Source organism: Microtus pennsylvanicus, chromosome 3 (assembly GCF_037038515.1).
Source record: "Microtus pennsylvanicus isolate mMicPen1 chromosome 3, mMicPen1.hap1, whole genome shotgun sequence".
NCBI lineage: Eukaryota > Metazoa > Chordata > Mammalia > Rodentia > Cricetidae > Microtus > Microtus pennsylvanicus.
Genome location: NC_134581.1, coordinates 9,230,306 through 9,250,145, shown reverse-complemented (window position 1 = coordinate 9,250,145; position 19,840 = coordinate 9,230,306). Strand labels below are relative to the sequence as shown.

Below are 19,840 nucleotides of genomic sequence, written 5' to 3'. Positions count from 1 at the left end.
ACAGGCGGTGGCTGCACCTATGTGGTGTCTGCTGGGCCCACAGGCGGTGGCTGTACCTATGTGAGGTCTGCTGGGCCCACAGGCGGTGGCTGTACCTATGTGAGGTCTGCTGGGCTCACAGGCGGTGGCTGTACCTATGTGGTATCTGCCTGGGTTCTAGGGTTCTGAACCCCAGTTCTCTTGCTTTTACACAAGTCCTTTCATTGTTGAGCCATCTTCTCAGCCCGATCTTGCCTGGTTTTGACAGCCTAGGAGAACAGGGGGTCTAATGAGGGTATGTGTGCTTTCAAATCACACTGATGCCAAGCAGGGAAGTCCCCATCAGCTTGAGTTCTCCTTTGCATGCACACTTTCCAACATGTATTTTGGCGAGCCTGGTGGGTAGTACGTTTGTTTCCATTTGCTCGCCATTTTGATTTCTTCTGTCAAGAAATCTCCTGTGTGTAATCAGGACATGAGCTCCTCCATCAGATACACGGTAGAGGATAATTGCTCTGTTTTACCAAGATGCCAGAACATGCCTGTGGGCCACTGGACAGAGGCAGAATTTGCACTGGCTGACTTAATGACTCTGTAAGACTACGGTGTCAGGATGGGGCTGTTTAAGGACATGCACCAGATCAGACGGATAGAGAAACATCACTTTGAGATCAGTTTCCAGCACTGGGCCAATTAAATGGAGGAAACAGACTGGTGAATAAATACTGGTACCGAACTGCTGAAGCAAAACTAATTAAATCCTGCACAGTCAACACAATACAACACATACCCATTGTGAGGCTACACACCCAGCAGACAGGAGCTGGCAGGTTTCCCTCCTTGGAGAGGGTGGTCATCAGGCTGACTAGTGGTCATCTTCTGCAATGTTCGTCACTGTGTTTTTCTTCATAGGGCTAGAAAGCCATTTTATAAAAATTTCCAGCAGTTAACAGACCATGCTAATCTTTGCTGCTCACGGTGGCTTTTAACAGTGAGCACAGCGCTCAGCTAGCTGCCATGTGACCTTCATTTTGGTCCCCATCCTTCACCAAAGCCATCTCAGCAGAGCAGACACCTGATATTCCAACCCAAGGTTGCTGTCCCAACTAGAAACAAGGCCCCAGATATGTCCCACTTTCTAGTAAAACTGAGATTGTGTTGAGGGACACAATTAGCTTTGGTAGTGTACACTGAACTAAGGTGGTGGAGAAGATGGAAGAAACAGGTGTTGCATGTGTTCTGGGATCCAAAGGGCCAATTGGTTATCTTAGTTCCCTTCTGACAGCAGGAGCCTACAGTATGGACCAAAGCCCAGCAAAGATGGCTGGAAAATCTGTACACAGGAATTCTATTGCAAAATAACACAGGGCCTTTACCACCAGGCCAGTACACCAGAGAAGATACACATTTTGAGATAAAGCCAGTATTTGGGGCCATTTTCCCTTGGAAATTGGCAGGGGCCAAAGAGAGATGTTCATACCTTTGTGGGATGAGCAACAAGGTTTGTATTTCCACATCTGGCTGAGGTCCTTGTACAATTTCAACTTGGGAGCAATGATGGCAGGCCAGCTTTGTATACAACATTCAGTCCTTCAACTGGGTTAGGAGTCTGACTTTTAAACTCCCCTAGTTCTCTGGCAGATAATCTTCTGAAAAGCAAAATCACAACAATGGCCTATACTGAACCACACAGCTTCTTAATATAATGCTCATCCCACCAAAGCCCCCATACTAAACAGATAAGATGGCAGACAATAACCAGCAGGAAAAAAAGCCCAAGCAGTAGAACACAGGCTCTCTAGGTACTAGAATTAGGAGTACAACTTAGATACACTCACTGTTAAGAATTTCTACAGGTCAAGGCTGATTAGATTGTTCCGTGGGTAAATAAAAGCCTGGTGGCCTGAGTTTAAGTCTCAGCATAGAGAACTGTAAAGACCTGACTCCAGCTACCCTGTGGTTGAGACATGGTTTCCCTTTGTAGCCCTGGTTGTCCTGGAACTCTCTCAAACTAAGAAATCACCTGCCTTTGCCTCCCAATTACTGGAATTATAGAAGTGTGCCACTACCACGTGGTTTAAAGTCTTAGTCTTTAAAAAAATTTCAAATATTTAAAAAGTTCTAGGTCTCTTAACTCTGGGTTCCTATAAAATAAGAAGTTAAATACTTAATTTCTAGAGGGATGAACCATGACAGTTACAACTGGAACAAAGTAAAACCAAAATCCAACTGTTATAAATAACTCAGTGTCTGACATTTGGGACTTACTCATCTCTGGTTCTGCCAGTAGCAGCATATGCAGGTTGTTTTACAGGCTCAGGCTGGCATTGCCTGATACCAGCTACTGTTCATGATGGTCACCCCATGGGCCTGTCCTCTTTAGTCTGCTTGAGTCCCCGTTACAACTGAGGATGCACTGTCAGTGATCTGGCTTCTCCTCAGGGATTCCAACCATACTACATGGCGCTAAGCCTCAGCGCTTTCCATGACCCTTCCATGCCTTCAGTGCCAGAACATCTCTTCCACATTACTGGGTTTGGCTACCAGCATGATATAGCCTTGGCTTCCTCCGGAACACACTTCCAAGAAGTGATGCTGGTCTCTTATTGATCACAGATGATTCTTCAGTCCCAGATGATTAACATCCACTGTCCCAGAAAAGCAAAGGTTTCTTAGAGGAATCAATAGATTCTTAAGTAAATCGCAACCATGGTTTTCCTCTTATAATCCAATCCAGGCTTCCATCATCTGCATTCCTCTCGACACTCGTATCTCCCAAGCTCCCACAGAATAATACAAAACTCTGAGCACTCAATGGCTTTTCTAGTCCAAGGTCCCAAGCACCTCTACAATCCTCCCTGAAAACATGGTCAGCATGTCACAGCAATAGCCTACTTGCTGGCACCAACTTCTGTCCTAGTCTCTTCTCTGTTGCTGTGATAAAACACTGATAAAAAGAAAGGGCTGGCAGAGGCAGGTGGATTTCTGAGTTTGAAGCCAGCCTGGTCTACAGAGTGAGTGCCAGGACAGCCAGGGCTGAAGAAGAAAGGGCTTATTATATCTTATTATATTAGAATTTATCCCTGAAGGAAGTCAAGACAGGACTGCAAGGCAGGGAATGAAGCAGAAACTAGCTTTTTACTGGACTGTTGTTCTTTCTACACTCCAGGACCACATGCCCAGGGCTAGTACTGCCTACAGTGGGTTGGGCTCTTAACCATCAATCATTAATGACCCACAGACATATTCATATGACACTGTGATGTAATCCTTTTCTCAGTTGAGGTTCCTCTTCCTAAGTGACTCTAGCCTGTGTCAACTGACAGAAAATAACTAGCACACCCACAAAGACATGAGATAAAAACAAATCTTAAACATCTGTACTATCATGGTGGCACATGCTTACAACCCCAGATACAAGAGGGCCATGAGTTCAAGACATACCTAGTAAGATCCTGTCAAACACAGCTCAAAACAAAACCACTCATGATTAATTTGCTTAATTTGATCAAAGATATCTGTAGGAATTTTACTCAGGGGCAAAGGAACAGCAGCTTTCCCAGTGAGAGAGAGAACAAGACAAGGATGCTACTGTTTCCACGCAGTGCTCCCTCTACCGGATACCTGTCTGAGCTGGTGCGCTGGAGCAAAACGATGACATATCCACTACTAGGAGAAAAATAAAACAGTCATTGTGTTTTCTAAGTTATGATGCCAATCATACATAACCTCTGAATAACTGCTAGAATGCTGGTGAAAAGGTGAACAACAATTTCATTACGTAAAAACATGCTTCTATAGTCTAGCAAGCAGAGATTAAAATCTTCGACAGTATTTACCAAAATTCATACACCAGGACACCAGATAATAGAAGCCATGAAAATGTGAAAGACTTAAAAAAAACTGTCAAACTTTTTTTTTTTTTGAGCCAGGGTCTCAGTGTTGTCCTTGAACTAACTATGAAGCTGAAGATAATCTGAACTCTTACATCAGCCTCCCATGTGCTGGGATTATGTGTGAGCCATCATGGTTAAAATACAAGCAAACACACACACACACAATTATTTCTATTGATGTGTATGGGTCTCTGTGTGTATGTCCATTTGTGGGTACCTGGAGAAGTCTGAAGAGGGTTTCAGATACCCTGGAGCTGTAGTTACAGGCAGTTGTGAGCTGCCCAGTGTGGGTACAGGGTTCTGTGCAAAAATGGCAAGCACTCTGAACCACCGAGCTATCTCTCTGGTCCCTAAAATATAAACTTTAGGTATATGTGCAACCACCACCCCACCAGTTAACAGGCATTCCACAATGTACTCAATAAGGGAGTCAGGGTAGACGAAGAGCATCAAGTTCATAGAAATGAACACAGGACAGGCACTGTCTTTATAGTTTTATGAAGAGATTTTTTAAAAAGTATTACAATTTTACATTTATTACGTATGTGTCTTGGGGAGGGGTGTGGAGATCAGAGGACAAACGGAAGGAGTCTGTTCTCTCCCTTCCATGATTGCATCCTGGGGACTGAACTCAGGTTTCAGGCTTCACAGCAGGTGCCTTTACCTACGGAGTTAGCTCCCGAGTACTGGGATTAAAGGTGTTTGCCACAACCACCACCACCTGGTAAAGTGTTTTTCAACAAGGTACAGAGAGCCATATACATACAAAAGATTCAAAGAGATTAATCCCTAATAATCTGCAACATGAACATTGAAGTTCTCATAAAATACACAAACTAATAATTTTCAAAAGACAAAGAAACATAGCATAAACCAGAACACACACCTCCCTCAGAAAGAGTGCATTCCAAATGGCCTACACCTTCTGTGAGCCGAGGAAGAGAGACTAAATACAAGGAATCACCACCATCTGTTCTCACGGAGCTGGGTGTGATGGCTAGTAATCTTAGCATGGGATCAGTGAGTTCTAGCACGGGAGGAAACAGGATAAGTAAAAGGCTGACAAAGAAATGGAAGCAAGGCACTACCGTACCCTGAAAACCCAATGGTAGCCTAGCGGTCAAAGAAATGCGCACAGTAGACAGCAAGTGGCCTAACCACCTTCTTGACATTGTTTGCAAATATCCGTCCACAAACCAACCAAAGAATCAATGTGTATATTTCATCAAGCTGCAAAGGCCATATTATATGATGAAATCATCCTTCAGTTGTGTCAAACAATGTGCATCGGGCTTACAAAGGCTGACTAGGGCTGTCTATATACTCCATGATTCCATATTTAACCATGCTTAGAGAAAAACACAGAGGTGAGAAGGCCATCAATCAGTCACTACCATAAAGGTTAAGAGGGAGAACGCGGCTCTGGGAGTGGCTGGGAAGAGACAGAAGTTTCAGGAATGCTGCCTCTCTATTGTGTTGACCCTAACCCAGGATATAAATTCGCCTACTCTTTTGTAATTCACCATGGCATATACACCTTTCATTTCAGTTCATAACAGCACTTGATTAGCTTCTTGTTCTCATGGTGTCTTACACACACAGCAACTGCAGGCTGCTGAACTACATGCCCATCTACTTCTCCACCTCTCAGTGGGCTTAAGGGCGGGGCGGCAAGGCCAACATCCAGCAAAAACCACGGTAGGCAGCAGCTACTGCGGCCAGCTGAAAAAGAATGGAAAATCAGTCATACAATGCTGTAGATATACTGAACAGTACTGAACTGTGTCCTTGTGTGTATATGGGCCAGAGGAAATGTCAGTTGTCCTCTCCAATCACACCTCACCTCCGTTTTGAGACAGGCTCTCTCTCTGCACCTGAAGCTCAACAATTCAGTTACAACAGTTGGCCAATGAGATTGAGGGATCCTGTCTCTTCCCTGCCCCTAGAACCTGAGTGACCGCCTGTGTCCTGGGGATCAAACTCAGGCCCCACGCAAGCACTTAACTGCCCGAGTCATTTGCCGAGCCCTGAATGTGGACTTCAGCACAATTTTTGGCTAGTGCATATTATATGCCAGGCAAGTATTTGCCCAGTGAGCAGCACCAAGGCTACAGTTTCTAAACAGGAAGCAACAGCCTATGGCTTGAAGGTCCCGCAGTAGAGATGATGCTTTCACGGTGTCCAGTCTTTGGCGTCCTGGTCATCGCTGAGGCATTCAGAATGCCGCCACTGCAAACTGAAGTAGGACGGCAGTGTCGTGTGAAAGCTGAGTGCGGCCTATGTTCTAAGCACTGCCATGTAGCTGTAGTCAAAAGCTTCAAAGTCACAATGCCGAACTCCCACCGACAAACTGTGTTAGTGATCACACACGAAATAAATTTAGGTTTGGAACAATCTTAATCTTCTCACCAACTGACACTCCAGTGTGGTAAAACTACCACCACCTCACTTCTCTACCACAGCACCGAGAGCTCCAAACTGTCACCGTGCGCTTTCCAGGCCTGGCTGTGCAGTCTCGGAATTCTGTGAAGCGGGTACTCCTTACCATCTGGTCTCCTTCCCTTCCCCCAAAAAGTCACAACGAGGTATGTTTTATTCTGAGTAAAAAGGTGCAATTTGAAAAAGTGGTTTGAGTTGAACTTATTTTTCCACACACTGACTAAAACCTTTGTGAGGTTGGTAGAGAAGATGAGGTCAGAACTCTGAAGATCCTTTCAAAAACAAGATGTGAAAAAGACAACACTTAACACAAAATCTGAATTAACTTTATTTCCCTTATGGTCAATAACTTCTCTGCATTGAATTGTAAAGCAACAAAGTAAGATAAAATCCCCCAAATGACAAGGTATCAGAAATCCAGATTTAGTTACACTTTATTTGTGAAAATGTTCAGCCTTTTTTATTGGTCTGTAAAAGAACCATCATCCGGGTCAAAAATGAGTTCTATAAATCAAACAATATTCTACACTTTGAAAAAGAAAATCAGCAGTAACATTCTCACGGAACATTGTAAATTACGGTTTCTTCATAAAAGGTTCATCTATTCTGCACGTTCCCACCAAAAGCAGTGGCATGTTGTATAAAAAGTTCTCCTGCGGCAGGAAACCTTTCGCTTTTGCTTCACTAAACAACTGGGTAAAGTTTTCAAGTCTGTATAAAGTTGCCTATAAGCTGGAAAATGAACATGGTCAATCTCCATATTTTAGTGCATCTTCTGACAAATGTCACATTTGTAATAATAGTAAGAAAATGCCTAGATAGCACTAAAGAGTGTTTCATCAAATGCTTCAGGTATTAAAAAACATGGAGCAGTGAACAGAAATTTGTGATGAACAAAACTGGTATAAAATGAGGAAAATCCAGGCAAAGTTTACAAATCCTTTGTCATTTAAGTCACAGAAATGAACTTTGGATACCTGTCCACTGTAAGGGCTTTCCCCTTAATCATCTGCATGTAAACATGGTGCCAACCCCAGTACTAAGGTAACAAAGCCATCCCAGCCAGCAACATTCTGTGTGTGCTTGCCATGATTCCCAAAGGATATAAATTTAGCCCTTAAATAAACAATGCATGAAATCTGCTCTGTAAGTACCTGGTGAAAACACTTGCTGACCGCAGTGCGGATGCCCGAACACAAACACCTATCTAGTCAGCTAATTACACAGAGGCCCACCGCCAGCAGCAGCTGCTCACAGCGGCACTGAGCGACACAGTGGACATTTGATGAAACATTCTTCACACCAGAGAAACAGGAAAATAAATAGAGTTTACGAAAGTACTCTCCTCTTAACACTTCTTTCCCAGACCGGGGCTAGTTTGCTTACTGGTCAAGACACTCTTGTTACATCTGTCATATGTGTCTTACATATTGCTATTTGGGTAATGCAAATAAAATGCAGATCTTGTAAAAGGAAAAAAAAATTGACAAGTACGCATGTGCCAGGGACCAAATTAGAGGATTCTTTGGTGCAATTAGTCCAAATTCTCAGATTTGAAGGGTAATATGTACCAATAATAATAATAAAAAAAATCTTCTGCCAGATGCTCACAGCATGGCTCTGTCTTGCTTCACATTACAAATCGAAAACAGTTGTTCTCAATAAACCAATTTAATTTTTAAATGAGGCATTGCCAGAAAATTTTGTACATTGACCTGGCCTAGCGATGGTTCTGTACCCTTGGTGCCGTGAAACAGGACATGAGCTGAAGGCAAAGACCGGTTCTCACAAGGACAACTGCTGCAAGTCAGGCCAGAACAGTGTGTTTAAACAGTCTTCTTAGAGATTTTCTTGCCTTTCTTAAAAACTAGCTTATTTTTAATGTAGCCACGCTTCCTTTTCGTAGTCTAGAAAGAGAAGAATGCAGAGTATTAGTTCAGGTCTCCTACAGACTGATGTGCCTGTACACACCCAGCTTACTCTGGTATGGAGACTTTCATTAAGTTTGCTGCTAGTCTTGGGACATGACCCTTGAATGCTCAGTGTGAACCGCTGCCATGGAAGAAGGCTGAGGTGAATATAACTAGGTCCCTGGCTGTAAGAGGATCCCCACAGCATCTCAGTCTCCCTCCTCAACCACTGGTATGCTCAGCAGTAACGATGACAGATCCCAAGCACCAATCTAAGACATCAGAAGGGAATGCTACTGTTGGCTCAGACTCCATGAGAACAGGCTATGTTAGAAATATAAGTTAATATAGAAATTTTCAGAACCCTACTTGTCCCATCTGCAAATGAGGATGATTATCCACCTTCAAAACTTAAACACAAAAATTGCTTTGCGCATTGTCCTTTTAGGAAGGAAACATGCCAAGATGAATTCCTTGAGTTTGTTTCATAAATCTTATAAAATAATTTCTTACATTATATATAGTGTATGTTATATGTGTATATGTGTGCATTTGGCTGCACATGCACACAGAGGTTGGAAGTCAACCTCCATTGTTTTCCACCCTGATTTTTGAGATAGCCTCTCAATGAACCTAGACCTCACCAATTTGGCAAGGCTGGCTGGCCAATCAGGGATCTGTCTATCTATCTCCACCAGTGCTGCCATGCTTTTCATGTAGGCGCTGGGGATCAGTAAGCACTTTACCCACTGTGCCATCTCTCCCGCCTCACAGATGTTTTCTGGTAGAAGACTGAAGCAGATATGGTGGTACAAACTGCTACAAGACCATCTGTGAAATCAAAAGAATGGCTACATCCAAGAATCTGAGGAAAGCACTGCACCATCAAGGAGCTAGGTTTTTACGCTAAATAAACTCTTCACGGAGGCTTCAAAACTCAGGTTAAAGACAGCCTGTTCTTCCTAGAAAAGGTACTTGAAACCAAGGCTGCTCTTGAGATGATCTCCACAACTCTCACGGTGGAGAGAACAAACTGCTACAAACTGTCTTCTGACCCCCGGACCTCTGGTGCTGTGGCATGGCATGCCTCCTCCATTACTCAAACCAGTAAAATTTTAAAACTTCTTAAACACCATACATCTAGTCAGCATTGTGGTACATGCACATAACTTCAGCATTCAGGAGGTGGAGGCAGGAGAATCCCTAGTTTCAGACCAGCCTAAGATACAGAACAAGATCACTCCCTAATAGTAGTAAAATATACTTTCAACGTATAAATAACATGACCTGTGCACTGACATATTTGGTGTGTACTGTAACAGTTTAACTGTTCTGGGTTATGGAAACACCTAAGCGTCGTGTGGAAAATGTTAACAGATCAGTTTTCTAATCAGAACTTGCACCCAGAACCTGCCCACAGGACAGCAGCACCCCCCGACTGCCCATCACTTCCACCCTGCATCCACACCCACACTGTCAACTATCTTTAATAGGGAAGGTTGAGAAATCTACCCAACTTAAATGAGCAATAATAACCCCTAGTAAAAGACTTCCTAACTACCTGTTTATTAGAAAAGGACTACAATGGTTTCCGTCTAATTTCTGCCTACACGTTCTGTCATAATAATTACATTATAAAATAAGTAGCTTAAAAATGATTTTGAGTTTTTGGTTTTTGCTTCAGAAGGCCTCACTCAACTATGTATGTACAGGCAATTTATTCAGCAAATAAAAGCCCCATTCAGAGTAAAGCTTGAATATAAATGTACTTTAATCTGAAGATGAGGAACCAATAACTACAATTTTTTGAAGTTTTGACTTTCATGCAGGTTTGGACAGTAATGGCTACAGGTACTGTTTAGAAGACATCCCACTAATGGGTATGGCATAGAGAATGAATGCCTCTAGAAAAACTTACTGGGGCTTGCCAATAACTAGCAGGCCACCAGAAAAATTGTGGCTTGAGGCTGCTTAAGTGCTCTCTCTGAGAAAGATTCTCAGTCTTTTATCTTCTTGTATAAGCAGTCATGTTCTTTATGAGCAGTTTCCAGCATTTTCCATACCAGCTTACTGAACCACCAAGCTGAGGTAGTCTTCTAGCAAGATGTCATCACCAGGGACCTACCTTCTTTGACAAATACTTCTGTTTGGGGAAGATGTTGGTGACTCGAGGCTTGTGACCTAGTGTTTCCCTGTTGTCGGGTGCTTTCACTTTATATATCCTGACAAGCCAGTGCTCTGATGTAAAGGCTTCCTCCAAATGCTTGAATTTAATGTCCTTATTTCCAATCTCGGCATTACGGGTTCGGTCAAAACCTGGGGGTGTGCGAAAATCTAGCTGCAAAAGTAACACCAGAACTGAATGTCAGTCAGCCTTACAGTAAAACATGCAGTACTGCAAAACAGCAAGTGCTAGCAAAGGGTAACGAATGGCCTCCCTTAAGAAACAGAATGGAAGAATGCATCCTAACAGGTCTTCATACCCATGTAGGGAGAAATCATTTTTATTATTTCTAGACAAATCAGAATATGTTTCTCAGAATCCTTAAAAATAGACGAGTAGTTTAAGTGTGGTGTTACATGCCTTTGATCTGAACACATGAGAGGCCAAGGGCAGGAAGATCTCTGATTTGGAAGCCAGCAGCCTGGTCTACTTAGTGAGCTCCAAGTCAGCTACAGGCTACATGGTGAGAGTCTTTCTCAAAAGCTGCCCTGCTGAAGGGACATGAAGGAGGAGCTTTCTTTCACCTTAGGACCTCCCAACAACTTTCTGTTTCATTATGCCACACAGGCTCCAGCTCTCATGCACAGGACTGACTCAGTCTAACCACCACCTTCTTTTTAGATAAAAGAAATACCCATATAAACAATATTCTGATGTCCTGCAGGGGCAGCTCCAATAGAAACTAAGCCAGCTGAGCCATGGGAAGACTTAGGAGAAATAAAAGGGCAATGGGTACTCTGTAAGAGAGTTAAACCAAATTCATACAGACACAAACGTAAACTTGAAGACAAACACAGTGTAAAGCCAGCCTGCAAAGCAAATAGGGAAGTTCCTGCTTGTCCTTCTAACAGAAAAATTGCACTGCCTGTGGTAACATGCATGCCTCTTAAGGTATGAAATCAACAGGGCCTAAATAGTTCATTAAGCCTAAAACCTCCTTCATGCAGAGAACTCATTGTTTATACCAGAAAAAACATTTTGTGGAGTAACTAATTAGACTCTTTTCCTAGCATGAGTTTGGATCCCATGCAAGTGCAAATGAAGCAAACACAAATAAAAATTTACATCTAGATTATTGTGGGCATGGTGTTTTGCTTCTAAAACCACCTACAGAATGACCACAGGTGAATAATGAAACAGATACCCATTTATGCCCATCTACTATAGAGCAACACAGAAAGCAACGATATATAAATTCTACTAGATCATACTAGCCATCATCACTATTTTATAAATAGATAAAAATGTTATCTATTTTATAAATAGATAAAATGTTTTTCTTTTTGTTTGTTTAGAGACAGGGTTTCTTTGTAGCCTTTGAAACCTTTCCCAGAACTAGTTCTTATAGGCTATAGGCCAGGCTGGCCTTGAACTCATAGAGATCAAAATGTTTCAGATTTTGAGGTTTAGACAAACCTTTTCAAGTTAAATATAACATCATTTCCAGTAGAAAAGTAAACAAATAATTCCTCTGATTTTTTTAAGTTACCAAGCTGACTAGAAAGCAATGTGGAATTCATTTTCACCAACAGCTGGGAATGAAATTATAAACGTAGTAGTACAGGCTATAAAATGGATTAGCAATAGTTAGGGAGACACGATTCCTCAGCCCCTACGACTTCTTAGGATGGAATGGATCCCTGCAATAAAGAGAATAACAGCAACAAAAAAATTCTATCCATACATGCAACACAGGACAGGAGAAACTTCAAGGAAGTGTCTCGGAGCAATGGCTTAGAATTGCATCCCCAGATCACACTCAACAAAGAATAATAAAATGATAGAGACAAGGAAAGAAGGCTGAGGTCTTCATAGGGGGAAGTGACGGCCAAGTGTGCCTGTGGGGAAAAGCTGAGGGAGTGTATAAGGTTGGCTTGCAGACTGCTTTGGTGCCCTCTAGACTGAGGCACCTAGAGTTAGCATTATCATCAGTAAATGAGAAGTTAATTTGTGCCTTTAAGGCAGCAAATGAGGCTAGAAGAAGAGAGAATACCTCTGTTTGCTGTTAATTGCTTTTAATGCAAAAGTAATTTTTAAATGTCAGAATAACATATTTTGGTTTCCATCAAAAGCCAAGTCATCAATCTAAATGCACCCGCCCCCCAATTATTCACAGATAAGAAAAAGTCACTGGTGTAACATTTTTCTGTAACGTAACACAAAAAATTAGAAATCGAGCTAGGCATGATGACACATGCCTATAAGCCTAGCACTCCGAACACTGAAGCAAGAGGATCAGGGGTTTGAAATCTAAACACAATGGGAAAGAAGCCTTGCCCATTCCTCTTCAGTAAAATTAAGACATCATTATTTTTTTAAGAGCTTATAAGGCCCCTTCCCATTTGAATAAAGATTATAGAAGAATTGATTGAACCAACCTGCATTTCTCCAAATCTGTAGTATGACATTTTATACATAAGGCAATTTAACAGAGTAGGAGATCCAGCTTTGTCTACACGGAATTCTCCCTGCTGTGTGAAGTAATCTCCTTCCTATGGAAAGAAACCAAAAGTCCAAGGTCAGCCCAGAATAACACCGTCAAAGTTACAGGTCCTAGCTGTGGAAGTAGCATTATGAGATTAAACTCTTTTTAATCCCCCAGCCTCAAAATTAATCCTGTCAAAATTTCAGTCACACAGTTAAGAAGAATGAGACCGACTCTGATTCCATGCTTTAACACCAGGTAGAGTTCCCAGCAACTGCCCTCACTCACCACTCCTTGGAGCTTACCCTCAAGTTTCCCTATGAACTTCAACATCCTCTTTTAGATGCAGAGGAGAATGTTCAGCAAACTAGAAAATATATAGCACTATTTTTGTAGTAATTTTTAAGGGGTTAATTTATAAATTAACCTCCCTATAGGGATAATTTGCTACTATTTTAAAAATGTAATTTCAGATAGTGATGTGGGAGTGTCATATATCAATCTGTTGATTTCATTGGTTAAGCAATGAAGAAACTGCTTGGCCCTGATAGGTTAAAACATAGGTGGGAGGAGTAAACAGAACAGAATGTTGGGAGGAAGAGGAAGTGAGCTCAGAGCAGATGCCATGCTCCCCTCTCCCGGGCACATGCGATGAAGCTCCGACCCAGGATGGACGTAGGCTAGACTCTCCCTGGTAAGCCACCTCGTGGGCTACACAGATTATTAGAAATGGGCTAGTCCAGGTGCGAGAGTTAGCTGAGAAGAGGCTAGATATAATGGGCCAAGCAGTGTTTAAAAGAATACAATTTGTGTGTTGTTATTTAGGGGCATAAGCTAGCCAGGCGGCCGGGGTGCTGGGGACGCAGCCCTGCCGGTCCTATTACAACAAGATAGCAAAAATGTAATTTCTGATTCTGTAAAAGATTCCTTTTACAGAAGTATGTTGTATAGATGTATACATACATACATACATCATACATATATACATACACACATATGATTAAAATAATGAATATCCAAAATTATTTACTATGCCAGAGACATATATCACAGAGAAAGGCTAACTACATACTTAAATAGAATACTCACTTAAGGGAAAAAAAAAAGACGATGGTCATAGTTTAACAGAATCCTAAGGTCTATAAACAGCATATATACCTTATTTCTAGTTAGTTGCTTAAATAAGAGTCGCAGACATAAGTTGTATTAAGAGTGGCTTCTATTAACTGACAAAACAGTGTGGTGCACTGTGCTGTGAGGTACACACACACTGTAGAATGGTGTACTATCTCACACACTCCCTTTTCTGACAGCAGGCAGAGGCAGGTGCAGCCCCTTGAGTTCAAGGTCAGCCTGGTCTTATGTATTTGGAAAAACTCATGTTACAACTTTTAATGGTGCCAAGTAATTCACAAACTAAAATCATGTTTTAAGAGAATGAAATTTCAGATTAATCAAAAGTAAGGAAATAACGTTTGTTAATTACAGCTAAGGGGAAAATGTCATAGCATTTTCACCTGTAAAGGACATCTGGGACTATGCTCCATCTTGGTCTGTCTCTCTCTCCTTTGTCTGTATATTTCTCATCTTTTGGGCCTTCCTCACCTATGCACAGTTCTAGTTACCTGTCTTCAGAAGGTGGGAGATATAAAATCTAACTACAAAGCAATTTTTTGAGGATAAATAGAGGCACGGGTGTACCTAAAAAGGGCTCTGGAGGGGAGGTGACAAATGTGTGTAAGGAGAGGCATTTCAAGACAGTATTAAAACACATGTCAGATGAGTCAATCAAAGACAACATAGGCAAAGTTTCAGGGCCAAAGTAGCCTGGCAGTGGTATAAGGCTGGTCAAGAGACCAGCAAAGGAAGGTTAGGGCTTGCACTCCAGGCAAGAGTTTGGACTTTTTACCAGTGCTTTGCCAAGAGATATACCATATAAAAATGAGGCTTTAACTACATTACTACAAATATTCTTAATACCACCACACACATAATCACCCATCTTCAATGGCGATAACCTAAGTCTTGCCTTGGGCACCATACTAATTCTATATCCTAGAAAAATACCCAGTGCTCAAAGCATTTATGTTGATTAGCATAAAACAAACTTGCCTGGAACACCTAGCTGACAGTTTTAATTCTGACTCATATTTGTTAAATTTCACAGCCATTCTCTGATGTGGGATTCCCCTCTGTATGCTGTGAATGTGTTTTGTTAATGAATAAAGCTGCTTGGGCCTATGACAGGGAAGAATAGAGCTAGGTGGGAAAACTAAACTGAATGCTGTGAGAAAGAAGGCGGAGTCGGAGAGATGTAACCTTGCTGGTAAACCATGAGTCTCGTGGTAAAATATAAAATAATAGAAATGGGTTAATTTAAGATGTATGAGCTAGCTAGAAATATGCTTAAGCTATTGGCCAAACAGTATTGCAATAGATATAGTTTCTATATGATTATTTATTTTGGGTCTGGGCAGCCGGGAATGAACAAGCAATTTCCAACTACCATTTTCCGTATCTGTTGAAGGCTTTTAAAGCACTAAGTAACATGATCAATGAATATCAAATTCATAGATGAAGACACAGGACCAAGGCAAAGACTGATTTCTAGATTATTGTTCTCTTTCAGATTTATAGACATTAAGGGTAACAGAATGAAAATGCAATCAACAGGTAGAAATAAGAAGCTAGGAGAAGAGAAAGCCAGAAGACCTGACAAGGGTAGGATGGAGATAGTCATGAGGGATGCTCTAAGATGAGCATTAGGAAGGTAACCCCTCACTATGGGAACATCAGAGTGCACAGACATGAATCTAGACAGCACTATTTATTACATAACCATGTTATTTAGTGTAATACTTCACATATATGGGGTTATCAATATAATGTTGTTATATGACATGTGAGGCTACCAAACCTAGGAAATGCATTTAGTATTTTTTAACAAATAGAGTAAGGCAGTAGAACAGAGGATAGGATGATGTAAACAATGCACGCTGCGCCTGATGATGCCCGCCTTTAATCTCATCCTTAGAAGACCAAGGCAGGACCTCTGAGTTTCAGGACAGCCAGAGGTACACAGTGAGGAAAGGAAAGAAAGAAAAGAATGCAAATCGGCAAATATGAGAACTGCTTGGATCCCATGAACTGTTTAAGATGTCCAGTGTGGTCCTTACCCGAATGTCTTTTGGATGCTCCCCTTCAGCTATCCTAACCATCCAGAGGAACTTGTTGATATCATCACCAGAATAGCCAATAACTCCTCCAAAAATAACCAATACATAATCAACATCCAGAGATCTCATGATTTTATAGGCAGCTGTTTCATTAGAAGACATAGCTTTTCCTACCTATAGGATAAAATAAAAATGTACATTTTTACTGTAAGATGAAATTCACTGTGTTTGATATACATGAATTTTGGGTAGGAATGATTCTCTATGAATGTAATAAGCATAGAGGAATTCACTAACATCTCGACTATGATAACCATTTTATAACAGAAGTATCAAAATCAGAACACACATTTTAATAATTAAGTTCTAGGACATTTATATTTTAAGATGAAAACAAGCAAGCTCTTAAAGAGATAGTTATCTCCCAACCTCAGGCTGAGACTGGCCCATGATTTCCAGAGCAGACTCTTCTGAGCCAAGTAGATACCTGATAATTAGTCACAACGGTCACCAAAACGGAATCCATTTAAGAGCCAGTTTACTACTCATAGACTTTAAAGTACAGAAATGATTAATTTATGGAGATTAACTATTTAACAGAGTAAATATATAATTTGCACACCTGTATGACTTGCATATCATAAAATACTTTTCATACTTGCAAACTTTTTCTTAAATTAGCAATGTAAAAAATATACATCAAGCATTTTAAGTTTCAGATTTTGCCTAGTTCTCAGTAAGCTAAATCTACTGGAAATCAATCTGCAATTCTGATTACATAATACTACTATTAAAACCAGACTACACAGGCAGACACATATTTTAACTTGTATCTTTCCTGTTTAATTGTAAGTGAAGTCTGATTGCTAAATATAATTGAACTCCTTTTATTTTTTAAAAACAAACAACGATGTCAAGTCCTCACCAGTGCTATGTGACTGTTATTCCAGGTGTTGTTATCCACCAGAGTAGTCCTGTTGGCCATCCCAGCGATCTGATAGCCATAGTCCCACCAGGACATGACCCGGGCATGTTCATCTGTATTTTGTCTTAGCCAAAAGTATGCTTCTCTAAAATCATCTAAGATATTTCTGGTGCTGAAAAGAACCACAATATTATTTTAAAAGACATCTTAAGAGTGAAGGAGATAGTTTAAAATTTTGAGATATTTAATCAGTGAAAAATTTCATTGTAAAAATGGCAGTTGAAAGCCCCTACTTCCAAGGTGGGGAAGAAGAGTGGTTGTGTCTGTCCTAGTGTTTCCCAAGCTAATGTACAAACAAATCACTTGTCTTGTAAAACAAAAGATTCTAATGAACTAACTCTGGGACAAAGTCTGATCCTCTCTAAGTCTATAAGACTGCCTGTGAAATAGAAAGTTGAGATGTGGCACTATAAAAGTCAGCTGTCAAAATCTGGCTGCGCTGAAATCACCAGGATCCCTTAACCCACAACTGGCTGGGTCCCGCCCTCAGGCCTCTCAGATAGGCTTAGGGTAGACTCCATAATTTGCATTTCTAGCAAGTTTTACACCAAGGATGAAGTCCAGTGTCTACTAAGTATACACAAATACACATGCAGAAAGATTTTGGAAAAAAAGCACAAAAAATATAGTTACTACCACCCATTTCAAAGGTTGAGGAAAGCCACATGAAAGACAAAGTAAAGTTAGCGAGTGGGATTGCCCTGACATGTGGGTAGTCCTGGGTAACATCTCTATGCCTTAAAAAACAGAATCAAAAATCAGAGTTTCACAAAAGTATTCTTTTTTGAGGCAAAATAAAAAAGTTAGGTCTAAGCCTTCTCACAGCCAAGTTGTTTTTCTTACCCATCATGGTTGTAGGAGGCGAGGACCACACTTGGACTGGAATAGGCATTGCTAGTGACCCATGTGCAATGGACGGCGAACATCATCAGGAGCATCAGCATGAGCATGGTCACAATGCTTTTGATGTTGGGGCCTAAGCCCTCTTCAGTTTTCTCTTGCTCTGTTACATGTTTTCTTACTTTACCTGCCTGAAGATGGAGAGCAAACAGAAGTCTTTGCCACTATACTTGGTTTATTAACACAATCAGGAAAAGTGGGGAGACTATTAACCTAGCAGTAACTCTGTGGTCAGAAAAGATGCAAAGAGATATTCTATGGGTGATGTGGAGATATGCCCTTGTCTTAATTCAAAGTAAACTTTAAAGTCAATGTGAATCAAAAAATACACTCAAACCAAGGAGCTAATCTCAAGGCAAACTATCTCTATAACAGAAGGCAGCTTTTAATTAAATGTAAAGGAATTAACTATTTATATTATAAATATATGTATATATTTATACTTAATTCTACTCTCAGAAATGGCTACACCCACCTAAAACCCAGAGTAGGAAATTACTAGGAGAGAAACCCAATGCACACATGCTCCTTTTTGTTGAAGAGAACAGAATAGTCATAAACTCTTAAGTTAAAAGGCTGATTAAAGAAAAAAGAAATAGAACACAAGTGTCCTTGATTAACACAAGTCTTAATGAATTTCTTTTCAGAGTAACGAAAGAATTCCAGCCGAATCTTACACTATAGCATTCCAATGCTTATTCATATTGATAAATTTAGTCAATATTAAAATAGCAAAGTCTAACAGGTCATTCAAGACAAGTGCTATAATTCTTAAGTCTTTTACACTCTTGTCCAACACAGGTCTGCTCCTATTGTTACTCAGGTTATAAGTGAATTCCACGTATTAGAAAACAAATAGGTGCTAACAAACAGGTGTTTAACCAAATACCACTTTTAAATACCAAGTTACCATTTTAAAGTTTTATACATGGGCTGGGAGAGTAGTTCAGAGTAGAGTGCTTGCTTAACATTTATGAGGTCCTAGATTTGACTTTCCAGCACCATACAAGGTCATATCAAATACAGACTAAGAACAAATGAAAGCACTGGTCCACATGGTTAAATTTGATATAACTCAAAGTTGTGTTCTCAAAAAGGCATTAACATCCTGTGAGTTCTTAGGTACAACTGGCCAAAAAGAAGTTAACAATCCCTTCTCTGATTCCATTCTTGTTGTAAGGAGGCCACTTGTTTGTTCCAGCCGCCCAGAACCAAAATAACAACACCACCTTCCTTCTCCCTCAGCATTTAATTTAGTTTTCCCTACCTATCTCTGCTCTGCCCTACTCTAAGCTCAAAGCAGTTCTTTATTAACCAACGGTATTCATAGCATACAGAGGGGAATCCCATATTACCTCCCCCTTTCTGAATGCTGGGAGAAGGAAGGCAGAGGGAGAGAAAAGCCATGTAGCCCCGCTGGAGCCTGATGGAACTTTACCTGGTAACTCAAAGCCACATGGCAATACAGATTAATAGAAATGGATTAAATTAATATGTAAGAGTTAGTCAATAAGAAGCTAGAGCTAATGGGCCAAGAAGTGATTTAATTAATACATATCTGTGTGGTTATTTCGGTTCTGGGCAGCCGGGACGAACAAGTAGCCTTTCAACAAATTGGCATGCCAACGTGGGTAACTACATCTACATAAAGACGGGAGAAAGCTTAAAAAGGACACTTAGACACACAAAAAAGAAACAGAGTTAAGCATGGTTTGGTAGCAGCATTTTCTTGGGTGGGCTCTGTTTGCTAGAAGCATGCAGAGGCAAGGCTCCTTTAAGAGAGGTCTTACTGATTCAGCCTTTGCAGAAAAAAAAGCTGTGCCGTTTTGAAATGCCAGCTTTCTGGGCCATGCTACCAGCGTGACTTCTGGCTCTTTCAGGTGGCCAAGCATTTATATGGGGTTTG

General features: G+C 40.9%; 1 protein-coding gene across 1 annotated transcript in view; it reads right to left on the bottom strand.

The window, feature by feature from the left end:
* Positions 1 to 6,618: 6,618 nt before the first annotated feature.
* The window catches only part of Stt3b (STT3 oligosaccharyltransferase complex catalytic subunit B), a 71,020-nt gene continuing 57,798 nt past the window's right edge, over positions 6,619 to 19,840 (bottom strand). The window contains exons 11-16 of the mRNA XM_075964245.1: positions 17,878 to 18,065; positions 16,975 to 17,146; positions 16,050 to 16,223; positions 12,827 to 12,940; positions 10,350 to 10,562; positions 6,619 to 8,221 (exon numbers count right to left, since the gene is read on the bottom strand). Coding sequence (XP_075820360.1) covers positions 8,141 to 8,221; positions 10,350 to 10,562; positions 12,827 to 12,940; positions 16,050 to 16,223; positions 16,975 to 17,146; positions 17,878 to 18,065 — 942 coding nt within the window. The 3' untranslated portion in view covers positions 6,619 to 8,140. The remainder of the gene's footprint in view (positions 8,222 to 10,349; positions 10,563 to 12,826; positions 12,941 to 16,049; positions 16,224 to 16,974; positions 17,147 to 17,877; positions 18,066 to 19,840) is intronic.